Source organism: Callithrix jacchus, chromosome 11, assembly GCF_049354715.1.
Source record: "Callithrix jacchus isolate 240 chromosome 11, calJac240_pri, whole genome shotgun sequence".
NCBI lineage: Eukaryota > Metazoa > Chordata > Mammalia > Primates > Cebidae > Callithrix > Callithrix jacchus.
Window position 1 is genome coordinate 90800747 of NC_133512.1, and position 16841 is coordinate 90817587.

The window sequence follows — 16841 nt, forward strand, 5'->3', positions numbered from 1 at the left end:
CCTCCTCCACACGGGACCCGCCTCCACACGGACCCACCTCCTCCACACGGACCCGCCTCCTCCACACGGACCCGCCTCCTCCACACGGGACCCGCCTCCTCCACACGGGACCCTCCTCCTCCACACGGACCCGCCTCCACACGGACCCACCTCCTCCACACGGACCCGCCTCCTCCACACGGGACCCGCCTCCACACGGGACCCGCCTCCTCCACACGGACCCGCCTCCTCCACACGGAACCCGCCTCCTCCACACGGACCCTCCTCCTCCACACGGGACCCGCCTCCTCCACACGGACCCGCCTCCTCCACACGGACCCGCCTCCTCCACACGGACCCGCCTCCTCCACACGGGACCCGCCTCCTCCACACGGGACCCTCCTCCTCCACACGGGACCCTCCTCCTCCACACAGACCCGCCTCCTCCACACGGACCCGCCTCCACACGGACCCACCTCCACACGGACCCACCTCCTCCACACGGACCCGCCTCCTCCACACGGACCCGCCTCCTCCACACGGGACCCTCCTCCTCCACACGGGACCCTCCTCCTCCACACAGACCCGCCTCCACACGGACCCACCTCCTCCACACGGACCCGCCTCCTCCACACGGACCCGCCTCCTCCACACGGACCCGCCTCCTCCACACGGACCCGCCTCCACACGGACCCACCTCCTCCACACGGACCCGCCTCCTCCACACGGACCCGCCTCCTCCACACAGACCCGCCTCCTCCACACGGACCCGCCTCCACACGGACCCACCTCCTCCACACGGACCCGCCTCCTCCACACGGACCCGCCTCCTCCACACGGGACCCGCCTCCTCCACACAGACCCGCCTCCACACGGACCCACCTCCTCCACACGGGACCCTCCTCCTCCACACGGGACCCGCCTCCTCCACACGGACCTGCCTCCTCCACACGGACCTGCCTCCTCCACACGGACCCGCCTCCTCCACACAGACCCGCCTCCTCCACACAGACCCGCCTCCTCCACACGGACCCGCCTCCACACGGACCCACCTCCTCCACACGGACCCGCCTCCTCCACACGGGACCCGCCTCCTCCACACGGGACCCTCCTCCTCCACACGGGACCCTCCTCCTCCACACGGACCCGCCTCCTCCACACGGACCCGCCTCCACACGGACCCACCTCCACACGGACCCACCTCCTCCACACGGACCCGCCTCCTCCACACGGACCCGCCTCCTCCACACGGGACCCTCCTCCTCCACACGGGACCCTCCTCCTCCACACAGACCCGCCTCCACACGGACCCACCTCCTCCACACGGACCCGCCTCCTCCACACGGACCCGCCTCCTCCACACAGACCCGCCTCCTCCACACGGACCCGCCTCCACACGGACCCACCTCCTCCACACGGACCCGCCTCCTCCACACGGACCCGCCTCCTCCACACAGACCCGCCTCCTCCACACGGACCCGCCTCCACACGGACCCACCTCCTCCACACGGACCCGCCTCCTCCACACGGACCCGCCTCCTCCACACGGGACCCGCCTCCTCCACACAGACCCGCCTCCACACGGACCCACCTCCTCCACACGGGACCCTCCTCCTCCACACGGGACCCGCCTCCTCCACACGGACCTGCCTCCTCCACACGGACCTGCCTCCTCCACACGGACCCGCCTCCTCCACACAGACCCGCCTCCTCCACACAGACCCGCCTCCTCCACACGGACCCGCCTCCACACGGACCCACCTCCTCCACACGGACCCGCCTCCTCCACACGGACCCGCCTCCTCCACACGGGACCCTCCTCCTCCACACAGACCCGCCTCCACACGGACCCACCTCCTCCACACGGACCCGCCTCCTCCACACGGACCCGCCTCCTCCACACAGACCCGCCTCCTCCACACGGACCCGCCTCCACACGGACCCACCTCCTCCACACGGACCCGCCTCCTCCACACGGACCCGCCTCCTCCACACGGGACCCGCCTCCTCCACACGGACCCGCCTCCTCCACACGGACCCGCCTCCTCCACACGGGACCCGCCTCCTCCACACGGGACCCGCCTCCTCCACACGGACCCGCCTCCTCCACACGGACCCGCCTCCTCCACACGGGACCCGCCTCCTCCACACGGGACCCTCCTCCTCCACACGGACCCGCCTCCTCCACACGGACCCGCCTCCTCCACACGGACCCGCCTCCTCCACACGGGACCCGCCTCCACACGGACCCGCCTCCTCCACACGGGACCCGCCTCCACACGGACCCGCCTCCTCCACACGGGACCCGCCTCCTCCACACGGGACCCTCCTCCTCCACACAGACCCGCCTCCTCCACACGGACCCGCCTCCTCCACACGGACCTGCCTCCTCCACACGGGACCCGCCTCTTCCACACGGACCCGCCTCCTCCACACGGACCCGCCTCCACACAGGGGACCCTCCTCCACACGGGACCCGCCTTCTCCACACGGACCCGCCTCCTCCACACGGACCCGCCTCCTCCACACGGACCCGCCTCCTCCACACGGACCCGCCTCCTCCACACGGACCCTCCTCCACACGGACCCGCCTCCTCCACACAGACCCGCCTCCACACAGGGGCTGCCTCCGCAATGGGGCTGTTCCCACTGGGGGCTGCCGGGCTCCTGCTGGGTCTCGATCCGCAGGCGTGGGACCCTCCAGCGCGTCTGCCCATGCGGCTGCAGCCAGCGCCTCCACGAACCTCATGAGCCCCGGGCCCTCGTCTGTGACACAGGCACTCAGCCACCTCATCACGCTGCTGGGAAGGTTATATCACAAATAACAGCAGGCCTGCGACGTGTGAAACGGCACGAGGGCCCACTTTTTAATTAGAGGGGTGTCACTGCAGCGGACGGACAGCAGGAACTGGGCGGGCCCTCACTGCCCTGCTCCGTGGGAGCGGGTTCGGAGCGGAGGGGTCGGGGATGTGAACGAGGAAGGGAAGTCCTGGCTCCTGTTACGTGACTCATTCCAGATCAAACCCGCATCAAAGCAAAGACGCTTTCTTCATACTGAGTTATGCAAATCAGCAGGCTGCCTCGGTGACGCCTCGAGGATAAACTAGTATTTATGAGAAACGTCATGTGGCCACGTGCAGTGGTTCGCACCTGTAACCCCGGCACTTTGGGAGGCTGAGGCGGGCGGATCACTTATGGTCAGGCGTTCAAGACCAGCATGGCCAACATGAGGAAACCCGTCTTCACTAAAAACACCCATTAGCCAGGCGTGGTGTTGGGACCTGTAATCCCAGCTGCTCAGGAGGCTGAATGAAGCAGGAGAATCGCTTGAACCCAGAAGACGGAGGTTGCAGTGAGTGGAGAAAAAGCCACTACACTCCAGCCTAGCGAAACTATCTCAAAACACAGAGAAACGTCACGTATGTAAGGACGTGTGGCCTCTTTTTCCTCTTTATTTCAAAGTCCTAGAACAGGTATTTTCTTCATGCTGAACCGCCACAGAAAAACCGTTAACGCCGACTCCTACCTCTCTCCGAAAGTAAAAACGAAATGCTCAAAATAGCAGAAGAAGTTATGCAGGAAAGAAACACAGGTGTTCACCGGCCAGCGTCTCGGTGTCACGGCCTCCCTGCTGTGAGGGAACCCACTTACCTCGCAGTCTCCGGCCCCGTGAGACGTCCAGGGCGGACGGGGCACCCATGGGGCGGTCCTGCACGGCTCTGCCACAGGTCCCGCGAGGGCACCGCCGGGGCTGCCCCGAGGTCAGGCGTCCTGGAGGCCCGGCTTGTCCCTGCCTCTGGCCAAGCTCAGCATGGTGTGTGCTCCTGCCTAAGGCCCCAGGGCCGCACCGGGTGTCCAGGAATAAACAGTGGCTTCCCCGCCCTCCGGCAGCTGGGTGTGGAGGACTCAGCCCTACCGAGGGAAGCAGAAATGAACCACGTGTCAACAGAAGCCTTGCCGCGTTTCGCCCTGGGAGCTTCCCCACGGGTCGTGGACTCACAGCGTCTCCATCTTCCTTTCTTCGGCCTGCTGCGGGCACACGGAAGCCCCGTCCCACGCTGTGAGCACGAGGCCACGCCACGCGGGGACCACGTTCCCCCCCGCACCCTCCGCACGCGGCTGCCCTGCTTCCTGTTTGGAAAGGAGAGCTGCGCGGGCCGCAGGCGCCGTCCTGACTGCTGGGAAGTGTGGCCTCTGACCGGAAGCCGGAAACAGGGAGGGGAAGGGAAGGGCACGGACACCGAGTGGGCAGCGTAGACGCACGTTCCTCACGCTGCAGGAGGAGTCGCGAATATTCCCGAGAGGAGACACTCGCGTGTGCAGAGCAGCTGCTGGCCCCCGCCTGTGTCCGCTGTGCATGAAATGGTGGTTTTATGCGATCCATGGGTGGAGTTTTTGGTCCTCGAAGGTCTAAAGGTGATGCAGCGGACCAAAACCCTTGGCGTCCTGAACCACATGTGGCCAGTGGCCTTGCACCGGAACCTCTGCAGCCCGACCGTGGGCTGCAGTGACGCATCTGTGGGTGAACGTTGTGCCCCACGAAGGCCGAGCTGCTGGGCCGTGTGTGCGTCCTCCCTGCACCCTCGCCACGTGCACCGCGTTCACACCCCTCTCACCCAGGCACGGGGTGGCAAACATCTCTTGCTGCAAACACCTCCGGCTGCCCAGCGTTGGTGGTGGGCCGCCGGGGTCTCTGGTCACTCTCCCAGGGTGGCCGTGCTCCAGTGGCTGCTCACGTGACACCACGACCTTCACACTCTGTGTCCACCTCTCAGGCCTCCTCCCTTTCCACCCCTCACAGCCAGCCAGGGCCCTTGCTGAACTATCAGAAGAAGGGCACATGAGCAGAGTTTTATTTTTGCATAATGTCCTCGCCTGGACACCAGGTAAATGAGAGAGGTTCATCATTACCTTTACTTAAAGGGTGGCCATCGTCACCCAGGAAGGACAGACCAAGGCTGGGACTTTCAGACTTCAAATTCCTTTTCTCTTATCAGAAACAATGCGGTTCCCTTCCACCCGCCTCAGACGTACTCTGAAGTGCATTGGAGCCTCTGACGCTCCGCTCACTTCACTGGCAGTGACCAGAGCGTGGTGTGAGCCCATCCCCAGCCTCTGGCAGGGGGACCTCGGCGAGTGCCTTCTCCTGTCTGTTTTCTTTTCCTCGTCTATAAAATGGAAATGGGAAATGGGATGCTTGATGGTGGAAGAGTCAGTAACACACGAAGTGCCAGACCCAGCCCATTGCTTGTCCGCAGGTCCTGCTCCCAACAACTTAGCAGCTCACCCGCCACAGACCACCCGCTGGAGCACCGGGCACACAGACACCTGCAACCCAGGCTGGCAGTGCAGGCAGGTGTGTCCAGGGAGAGGAGCCTGGGTAGGGGTAGGTGTGTCAGGGAGAGGAGCTAGGATGGGGGCAGGTGTGTCAGGGAGAGGAGCTGGGATGGGGGCAGGTGTGTCAGGGAGAGGAGCCAAGGCAGGGACAGGTGTGTCCAGGGAGAGCAGCCAGGGCTGGTGTCCCCAGGAGAGCTGCACATGGTTCCGTGGGCACCCACGTTGCTCAGCCAGGCCTTGCTGAGGGTGCATGCCAGCAGTGTCACCTCGGGAATAAGAGTGTGCAGATGATTGGCAAGTGACAGCATGAAGAGAATGACACTGGTGAGAGAAGCCAGTTTGGGGTCAGCTGTGGAGGCCAGCAGGTGGACCTGGAGAGGGAAGCAGAGGCGGCTGGTGCTGGAGGGGCCTGGGCGCCCACTCATGGCCCTGGGTTCGCTCTGAAGTCGACACACAGGGGCTTTCCAGAGTTGACCTCACTCGTGCAACTGCTGCACTATGAACTACACTGGCACAGAAGATGGAATTAGGCACCGCCAGCCCTCACCCAGAAAACGTTTTGAGTTTGTGCTTCCCCTTCGCCTGACACAGCTCCAGCCTGAGCCCCTCCCATCGCAGACCCTTCACCCTGGAGGGAGCTCACAGCTCAGGGGACAGCAAGGCCTGGCCAGCGGCCCCTCTGCCTTCCCCAGGACAGCGCGACCGTTCCAGACAAGCAGAGGTCAGCACGACACCTGGCCTCACTCTCTCGCCCTCAGGGCCAGGAGAAGTTCGGACACAACCCCTCTGATGCCAGCGTGTCCTCGGTCAGGGGCAGAGTGTGGACAGGCAGTGGGAGTCGGGCCTGCGCCCCTGCTCAGCACCTGTGAGCCCCATGCATGTGGCTCCAACGGTGGCAGCAGCAGTGAGAACTCTCAGGTGGGGACCTTCCCCAGCCCCGAAAGCTCCCGCTCAGCGCAGGGCGTGGGGGTGGTGGTAGGAACCCCGACAGTGACAGAGATGTCACCTCAGAGAGATGCTCCCTGTGCCACCACCAGCCAGGCCCAGGTGTGTGAACCGCCAGGCCCGAGGGCCCCGCCCCTCCTGCATTTGGCCCCCTCCCCTTCAATAAGAAATGCTGACAGGCTGTGAAGCGGTGAAGCTCCTGAAAGGCATCTGGCTGATGCTGCCGAGTCTGGGATCGTGTTTCCGGGACGTCGGCAGCTCCTTTTTTGTTAAAAAACGACCCCCTACCCTAGAAAGCCCCCAGACTTCACTGAGGTCCCGGGAAAGACAGGTCATTCTTCGTGGAAGCCCACGTGTCCTGAGGGAGCCGCACCAAGCTGCTGGCTCCTCAGCCCCTGGTCATTCCTCTTCCTGCCCCAGTGGGGTTACCTCTGCAAGCCTGAACCGGGGTGAGTGAGGCCGGGCTGCAGGAGGACCTGGAATCCGGGCCCAAGGATCCCTGCACTGAGTGGTTTGACTCCCAAGTCCCCAGGTCACCCCATCCGGCCACCCCCCAACCTCTCATCACCCACAGCAGCCGCTCCAGCACCAAAACCCTCAGTGGCCACCTCCCGACGGCCAGCAGCAGGGAGTCCAGAAGCCCAGCTGACTGTGCCCTGCCAGCCCACTGCCAGACAGCGTGTCGTCCCTGAAGGCCGTGGGGTTAGAGAGCTGCCCCTGTGTAAGAACATGGGCACGCCAAAGGCAAAGCGTGGTCCCCAATAATGGGGCCATGCCTGTCCGAGGATCAGCTCCAGAGTGGGCCTGCCTCTCCTGTGATGGTGGCGGGGGCATATGTATGCTGCCTGTTGAGGCTCGAGCCCATGGGGGACGATGAGGCAGGCTGGCCGGGCCCACAGACGGGTCTGGGGTGGACCCAGGGGGCTCGAGGAGGCTGCTGAGCCTCGGAGTCAATGTTACGGGAGAAGCTGCAGAGACAGTCTCCACGGGGACCCCGGAAGACACCTCTGCAGCTGACACCTTCCGGGCCGTCCTGGTCTCACGTGGGCCCAGAACAGAAGGGGGATCGGAGCCCGGGTCTCAAACACTCATTATTTTCTTTCCAATCAATCATGGACCGACGTTTTTGTCAAATGCAATCAAAAGCAATTCGTTGTAAATGAACTCACACTTGGATGTTGCAGCTGTGCCACCCTGCTCGGGGGTCTCGGTTTCTGTCCTGCCCCCAGAGAAGCGGCTGCGTGTGGCCAGCAGACACGCAAGGAGCACCCGTGGGCGGCACCAGGTACATCTCTGAGGACCTTCCCCGCTGGCCCCAGTATCAGTCTGGACATGAGGTTGACAGGCATCATTGGGGCTCCAAATTTGAGTTTTATCTGAGTCTTAAATTTCTCCAATGGTTGGCAAGATGGTGTTCATTGGCTCAAATGAAAACTTGACTTGGCTCAGGGAGAGAAGTGGAAAGTGCGGTTAGTGTAGGCCTGAGTGACCCGCCATGGAGGTCCCCTGGGGCGCGAGCACCGTCCCTCCTCATGCCGACCAGCTCTGCGGTCTGTCAGTCCCCGGCATCACAGACGTGCTTGTCACTGGGCTGGGAGTCAGAGCTGGCTGCCACACGGCGGTGCGTCGAGGCGCCCTGGAAGGAAGATGCTGCAAAGCACCCACGTCAGGGTTGCCCGCCGCCCAGCTCCCAGGAGCCCTGGGAAGGACACAGACCTTCCTGTGCCCTCAAGGCTGCCTGCATTGACCATGATTCTGCTTTGCTTTGCATTATGCGGGAAATGGGGTCCCATTATGCAAAACCCAGAGCCTCCAACCACCAACCACTCGGGCCTCACCCAGACACCGACTGCCCCCGCCCCCAGCAGATACCAGAGGTCGCTCATGATTCACAGACAGATGGCGTGAGATGGGAGCGGGAGACACGGTGGTGGTGAACACGCACGCAGCAGGAGGTATTGCCAGACCCGTTACAAACGCTTTGCACAGAGCACAACGTCTACCCGCCGGCCGCCTGAGGTGGGGCACTGTTCCAGCCATGCTTTATCCTGGCATTCGGTGAAACTACTGTCTTTGAGGACAGCTCGGGGTCTCCTCCAGCAGGTCCCATTTCCCGTGTTAAAGCAACTGGAATCCACGGGCAGTGAGAAACTCAAGTGGTTCAGGCAGATGGGACCAGGTCAATAGCCCTGTGTCCTCCTTACAGCAGGCAGGGCGGCCTCATGCCACCTGGCAGCAGAACCTCCAGCACCTGCAGCCCGAGCCTCCGAAGCCACCGCTTCTCACGAGTCCATTTCTTTGCGTGCCATGGAAGCAATCGGCTCCACTCTGCTGGCACCTCCAGGTTCCCAGGACTCAAAAGGTTCCGGGAACAGCCTCTGGGTCACTGACAAACTATTCGGCCTTCATGTGGACGTTTGCTTTCATACATGTAACCAAAAATGGCCCAAAACGCAGGTTACCCTGCAGCCAGCTAGCTGCCTTACGCAGCTGCCTCCATTGCTCCACGTGGCTTCTCTCCACCTAGACCGAGCCAGCGGTGGGACACGCCTTCTGACTCCCCTCCCTCAGCAGTTACTCCCTCGGTTAATGGGCCTGACAAGCAGGCACTTATGCAGAATTAATAATGCATTAATAACGGCTACGATCTGGGAAACCAAACAGGCTGTGTGTTAATAACAGAATCAATAGTCCTTTGAAGCGATGCTTATTTTACCATGTGTAGAAACAGGCGCATGGCTTTAGCTTTGTCTTGGCGGGAAGAGTGAGCCTTCCCCTCACAGACGGGCCGATTCCGCATCCTGGTGGCGTCTTCCTGGGCTCTTCTCCTGGCGGCATCTTCCTGGGCTTTTCTCCTGGTGGCATCTTCCTGGGCTCTCCTGGTGGCATCTTCCTGGGCTCTCCTGGCGGCATCTTCCTGGGCTGTTCTCCTGGTGGCATCTTCCTGGGCTCTCCTGGTGGCATCTTCCTGGGCTCTCCTGGCGGCATCTTCCTGGGCTGTTCTCCTGGTGGCATCTTCCTGGGCTCTCCTGGTGGCATCTTCCTGGGCTCTCCTGGCGGCATCTTCCTGGGCTGTTCTCCTGGTGGCATCTTCCTGGGCTCTTCTCCTGGTGGCATCTTCCTGGGCTCTTCTCCTGGTGGCGTCTTCCTGGGCTCTTCTCCTGGCGGCATCTTCTTGGGCTCTTCTCCTGGTGGCATCTTCCTGGGCTCTCCTGGTGGCGTCTTCCTGGGCTCCTCTCTTGGTGGCATCTTCCTGGGCTCTCCTGGTGGCATCTTCCTGGGCTCTTCTCCTGGTGGCATCTTCCTGGGCTCTTCTCCTGGCGGCGTCTTCCTGGGCTCTTCTCCTGGTGGCATCTTCCTGGGCTCTTCTCCTGGTGGCATCTTCCTGGGCTCTCCTGGTGGCATCTTCCTGGGCTCTTCTCCTGGTGGCATCTTCCTGGGCTTTTCTTCCTTGTTTGTCCAGTTGTTTTCAGTAAAATAAATAATATGGCATAAAACGTATTTTTTAAAACATCTCTTCCTGCACGTCTGTATTCAGTGTTCCGAAATAGAACACTTTCACGTTAATCTCACACTTTGCATTGTCAGCCCGGCGCGCAATCATTCCGAGCGCTGCAGAATGCCCTGGTGAGCTCTGCGGCTGTGGTTTTCCCATTTTACAGTGGGGGAGGCCAGGGCTGTGTCGACAGGCACAGCAGAGAGAAAGAAACTGGTAAATCACTCCAGAAAGGGAAAGTCACCCCCAAGCACCCAGCCTCAATTATCGGGGATTTCGCCAGCTTCGTCCAATTAACCGTCCGCATCTCCGCCTCCCTCTCTGCAGGTAGATGCTGGCAGGAAAGCCGCCTTTCCGTCTCTATTTTGCTGTCTGCCAAATTCAGAGACAATTGCTATTTCCAATGATTGTTGTCTGTACACGACCCTGAATAGAAGCGGTGACCCACAGCCCTTCATTAAAATGGTCCCCAGACTAAATACAAAACGTCCATGCACTCCCTCAATAAAAAGAAAGACAGTGAGAATGAAACTTTAGACAAACACCCAGCGTTCTGGAAGGAGTTTCAGTGGCGGATTCCACTCATCCTTGGCTTCGCCTCCTGTGTCTCTTTGAAATTCCTTGAGCTGGCCATTCAATAAACACTCCAGTGTGGGGGTGACAAATGCAATTTTCACCTAACCCACGTCTCCGTCACTCTAGTGTAAAGGCTTGCCTCTTTGAAATATGGTTCTTTTCCATCTCTTCTTCCTGCCTTTGGCCCACGTGGGTCCCTACCTGGTGGTGGGAGGCAGCCTGCAGAGGCAGAGATGGCAGGAGGGTTTGCCAGCACCCCCGGGCCCAGCCGGCGCCTTTCCAGAACCCCAGTCACTGTCTGCACCCTCTGAGTCTCAAAGCCGGCAGAATTCACTTCGTTGCATTGTAAAGTGAAAGCCACTTGTGTCTGCGTCTCACGGGGGTCCTGGATGGCGTCTCTGTGTCCCACCAGCATTGCCAACGTTTCTCCAAGGAGAGGAGGAACCATGGGGCAGTGGGGAGGCTGAATGATGGGCACACAGCTGGGAGCCTGAGGGGCCAGTGGCTCAGGGAAGATTGGCAGGAAGGGGCCATCTTCCGGCCCACACACACACACCTGTGTCTCCTCTTGTGCTCTCCCGTGAGAAAGCCACATGCCCTCCTACCTTACAGCCCAAGGAGTCTGAGCATGCCTCATACCCAAAGCCTTGCATGGCTCCCAACACCCCACTCCCCAGGAAGCACCTGCCAAAGGTGGGGCAGCTAAGATCCCCTTCTGATTCCCGCTGTCCGAGGACCTCCGCCACTGAGACCTGGACAGGGGGCCCAGCCCTGTGTCACCTGTCACCCCCATCCCTTCCATCTGGCTGTGGGGTGGCACCAAGGCCACATGTAAATGTGAGAGCCCACTCTGCTCGAAGCCCATGAGAGCTGCCGCAGGAAGAGGCCAGCCCTGTGCCTTCTTTCTGAATGAAGCTATAGGTCACATTTCAGCAAATGTTTCTCTGCCCTGGGGTGAGGCTGGAGTGGGAGGGAGCCCAGCAAAGGGAGAGCTTTGCCAGCGGGGACCTGAGCCCTCCACGCTCCTGCCACTGCAGCCCCGAGGAGAAGTGCCTCACGTTTAGAAAATGTCACTTCTAGTGTTTATATCCCATTTTGTCTCTGATCACACACACACACAAAGGAATGTCCCCAAAGGGTCACAAGGTCTGGTGAAAACCCTGCAAGCTCTTCCAGAACAAACAACAGAGCCTGACCCGGCCCTCTCTTTGCATAAGAATCAGCACGGGGCTGCGGTCACTTCGAGGGGCAGCCAGGACTACACAAACGCCCGCTCCGGATTTAAAACTGATTTTTTTTTCTTAAGAAACCAGAAGAAAAGGGGGACTTGGTGCTCATCTGCATTACAGATCAGGCCTCTCAGAGAAAACCAGGCATCCATAATTCATTACATGTTTCCTGCAGGGGCTGGAGACAGCCTGATCCTAGCAACAGTCATGGCAACAGGAGAAGCCAATCCCCAGCCGCCCCTCCCGCTCAGCCAGTGGGGACGGGGGAGGGGCAGGTAGGGGGTGCCTCCAGCTCCACACACGGGCACCGGCTTCTTAGGAACGTTCCATGGATGGGGCAGGAGGGTGGGAGGATGGGGTGAGGTGGGGTGGGGTGAGGATGGGGTGGGGATGGGGTAAGGATGAGTGAGGGTGGGGTGAGGTGGGGTGGGGATGGGGTGGGTGTGGAGGGGGACGGATGGGAATGGAGATGGGGTAGGGATGGATGGGGTGGGGGTGGGGACCGATGGGAATGGAGGTGGGGTGGAGATGGATGGGGTGGGGGTGGGGATGGATGGGAATGGAGGTGGGGTGGGGATGGATGGGGTGGGGGTGAGGACAGATGGGAATGGAGGTGGGGTAGGGATGGATGGGGTGGGGGTGGGGATGGATGGGAATGGAGGTAGGGTGGGGATGGATGGGGTGGGGGTGAGGATGGATGGGAATGGAGGTGGGGTGGGGATGGATGGGGTGGGGGTGAGGATGGATGGGAATGGAGGTAGGGTGGGGATGGATGGGGTGGGGGTGGGGACGGATGGGGACAGGAGTGGGAATTGTGAGGGGTGTGGGGTAAGGGTTAGGCTTGGGATGGGTGTGGGGACAGGTGGGAAGGAAGAGCATGAGCTCAGGCTTGAGAAGGTGAATTTGAACCGCGATATAATATTAGCCAGAGTGAGAGGCCAGTCTCAGTATTTATAGAGAGCAGATGCACAGAACGCCACGTTACTAAGCTCGAATCCTCATCTCTCACCAGCACGCACTTTTTTTTACAAAAGTGACATAACTTCAAACAACGGCCGCCGGCTGCAAATCAGAGCGAGGCCTGCACTGGCGCTCAAGGGACCGTGGTGTGACAGCAGCTTATTTTAACCCTCCTGGCGCCGTCCACACCACAGCCTGGCTGTGGCCATCCGCTGGGGAGTGCTCCCTTCGTGCCTTAGCTGACACCCTCACCACCGCACCGAGGGTCCACCTGATGCTCACCACCTCATCCTGACCAGGCTGGCAAGCAGCATGAGGACAGCGTACTCTCACTCCATGCTGCCGCCACAGGGGATGCCCTGGTCAGAGCCACGTAAACCCACTAGCAGCCACGACGCTCAAGTGAGAAGCCCCAAGTGCTGCTTCTGAACCCCGTGTTTGTTTAGTGTTGAAGCCTGCTACAGTAACTGTGTGACCTCTTCCTCTGCACACTGGCAGCTAAACCTGCACCACACAGTCGATACCAGTTCCACAGGAGGCAAAAGGGTCTTGTTTCCGACGCCACCACTGCAGGTGAGGTGTGCACCCACCAGCACCAACCCTCTGATCCACAGAGGGGTCCAGGCACCGACTCAGCCCGCCGTTGAATTGGCTGTGGAGTCTTGCGGCTCAGAACCTCTAACGCAGACACCCCACTCTCTCCTCCTAACCTGCGGGGGTTAAGATGAGCTCACGTCTCCAGTGCTCAGGGCACCTCAGTCTCCAGGCCAAGCAGATTTCCAAAGCATGCCGTCCCGGCCACCACAGAGTCATAAACTGCCGCGGCTGACAGGCCGGTGCCAGTACTTTGCAGAGGGTCCCACACGGATCTTCTCATTCATCTTCCAGGGAAATGAAGAGCTCGAAGGTCTGTGTGGTGCTGAGAGCAGCCCAGGCCGAAACGAGCTTGGTGCTGGACAGCAGTGCCCAGCCTCACCCCCAGGTCCCCATGGGCAGTGCTGAGAGCAGCCCAGGCCAAAACCGAGCTTGGTGCTGGACAGCAGTGCCCAGCCTCACCCCCACGTCCCGGTGGGCAGTGCTGAGAGCAGCCCAGGCCAAAACCGAGCTTGGTGCTGGACAGCAGTGCCCAGCCTCACCCCCAGGTCCCCATGGGCAGTGCTGAGAGCAGCCCAGGCCAAAACCGAGCTTGATGCTGGACGGCAGTGCCCAGCCTCGTCCCCGGGGCCCCCATGTCCCACTCTCATGCCTATGTGGCTCCAGGGGGTGAGGGCAAAAATGAGAACATTTCTTATGGACACTTCAAACTATATTTTGGGGGCTGTTGCCCTATTTTGAACTTTACTGAATGGATACATTAGCAAGCACCTGGGCAAGCTGTCAAGGACGAAGAGGAAAAAGCCACATCCCCATCGTCTCTGCGTCCACCTGCAGCCAGCGGGCTCGCCTGGCCAGGACAGTGCTTTCTAAGCCGTGCTCAAAGTAAGTTCGTGGCGATGACCCCCCTTCCTATTCATACTCATGTTTCTTCTTGTATTACTGGGAAAAATGATCTCGTCCCTGAGACATTGGTGGAATTTTTTGTCTCTGTTTGAAACAGATCATTTCCCTTAAAGTCAAATGAAAATGGCACTCTTGGCGGTCATTTAGATTCCAGAACCACTCTCAGTTTTCTGCAGGGATTCAATGGACTCCTCAAAGCTCACCACGCTTTATCAAACACTCGCGCACACACACACACCCCAACTGAACCCCCCAAACGGCAGCCTTATGGTGGAAATGCAAGAAGCTACAGGAGCGCCAGCAAATTGAGAACATAACTATCCTTTTTCCCTGCAATTAGTCACAAAGGGAGAAGATTTTGTGCATGAGATCTACGACCTTTTGCTAAAATAATCTAGTGACCTCCGTGACCCACGTGGCTGCAATGACTCACAGTCCCGAGGGGCCGAGAGGTGGCCGCAGCTGCTTGGTCTCCTTGGCTGGATCTGCCTGGCCCCTCTCAGGAAAAGCACCCATCCTGTCCAGAGCCGTCATGCTCACTGAACTCAAGCGACTGTATGTCTTTTTCTCTCATATTGATAAAAGTTTATAGCAGGAGACAAAAGATGCCTGCTATTTTAGGCTGGGTGTGGGTGCTCACGCCTGTAATCCCAGCACTTTGGGAGGCCGAGTCGGGTGGCATTGGGGAAAAAAAACGTGAAAATCAAGCAAGCAGTAACAGGATCCCAGCCCCCTGCCAACATCAGATTACCAGAGTAAAGGGAGAACATCCACACACGGGGCCACATGGCACGTACAGCCACATGGCAGGTAAGCATTGGAGGCGGCGGCCACAGCTCCCAGAAGGCGCAACCACAGTGCCTCTCACTGCTCGTGGCAAGCCACCACTGCTCCGTCCACAAAAGGGAGTGAAACGGGAAACTGCAGGCGATTTCATGCAGACACAGCTGCTGCCCCACCTGTCATCCCCACCGTCATCTGCGGTCACCCCAGAGGCCTCCCTGAAGTCTGTCCCATACCTGGTAGCTCCATTCTAAGAGGAACTGTCTGGAGTTCCACTGGGGTCCCATCGGTGGGCTTTTCGTGACCATGGCAGGAGGTCATGGCAAAGTCAGCCTTCCTGGACCCTCCACACAAACCCAGCTTCCAGTCCACCAGGCACAGCCCAGCACCTCTGTGCCCGCAACCAAGAGGCCCAGAGAGAGGCCAACTGGGAATTCCCATATCTCCTGTCCATACCTGGGTCTGCTCTCATGCATGCACATGCATGCTGGTCTACACACATAGACACATGCACACACACCCATCTACACACAGATGCACATAGACACATGCACACACACACCCATCTACACACACACATGCACAAACACACCCACTACACACACAGACACACATAGACATGCACACACACACCCATCTACACACACACATGCACAAACACACCCATCTACACACACAGACACACATAGACATGCACACACACACACCCATCTACACAGACACACATAGACACATGCACACACACCCCCATCTACACACACAGACACACAGACATGCACACACACACCCATCTATACACACACAGACACACATAGACACATGCACACGCACCCACCCATCTACACAGACACACAGACACATGCACACACACACCCATTGACACAGACATGCACACACACACCCATCGACACACATAGACATGCACACACCCGTCTACACACAGACACATGCACACACACACCCATCTACACAGACACATGTAGACACCCATCTACACACACACATAGACACATGCACACACACCCATCTACACACACAGACATGCACACACACCCATCTACACACACACATAGACACATGCACACACACACCCATCTATACACACACAGACATGCACACACACACCCATCTACACACACACAAACTCATGCACACACCCATCTACTCACACACGCACACACACACCCATCTACACACACACACAGACACATGCCCACACACCCATCTACACACACACACATAGACACATGCACACACACACCCATCTATACACACACACAGACATGCACACACACCCATCTACACACACAGACTCATGCACACACCCATCTACACACACAGACACATATCCGTGTACACACACACAGACACATGCACACCTGTCTACACACAGACACACATACACGCAGAGACATGCATATGCACACCCATCTACACACACCTGCACATAGACAGATGTACACACACACACCCATCTATGCACACAGACACACATAGACACAGGCACACTCACACCCATCTACACACACACACAGATACACATAGACACATGCACATGCACACCCATCTATACACAGACATGCACATGCACACCTGTCTACACATAGACACATAGACACATGCACACCTGTGTACACATACACACAGAGACACATGCACACTCATCTACACACATAGACACACACGCATAGACATGCACACAAGGGCTTATTTCTCTACTGACTTTCGTTTCTTGTTTGAGATGGAGTCTCACTCTCTTGCCCAGGCTGGAGTGCAGAGGCATGATCTCAGCTCACTGCAATCTCTGCCCCCCGGGTACAAGCAGTCCTCCTGCCTCAGCATCCTGAGTAGCTGGGATTACAGGCATGTGCCACCACACCTGGCTAACTTTTTAATTTTTAGTTGAACTCCTGACCTCAAGCGATCTGCCTGCCTCGGTTTTCCAAAGTGCAGGGATTACAGGTGTGAGCCTCCGTGCCGGGCTTCTCTGCGGAGTTTCAAATGCCCAAAGTTTCTTCAGCTTCATGAGCCAAAGA

The 16841-nt window shown here is 59.3% G+C and overlaps 1 protein-coding gene across 20 annotated transcripts in view; it reads right to left on the bottom strand.

The window, feature by feature from the left end:
* Positions 1-16841, bottom strand: part of LOC118143820 (uncharacterized) — a 112519-nt gene that overhangs the window by 64821 nt on the left and 30857 nt on the right. For 14 of the 20 annotated variants that reach the window (XR_013524106.1, XR_013524108.1, XR_013524109.1 and 11 more), the window contains exons 1-2: positions 3980-4116; positions 3631-3891 (exon numbers count right to left, since the gene is read on the bottom strand). The exons of 2 other annotated variants lie outside the window; for them this stretch is intronic. Coding sequence is in view for 2 of the 18 variants with exons in the window: in XM_078343336.1 (XP_078199462.1) it covers positions 3631-4495 (865 nt within the window). In the remaining 16 variants the exon portion in view is untranslated. Of the gene's footprint in view, positions 1-2566; positions 2727-3630; positions 4753-16841 lie in introns of those variants that run through there. 4 more of the 20 variants (XM_078343328.1, XM_078343329.1, XM_078343336.1 and 1 more) reach the window with 4 other exon arrangements.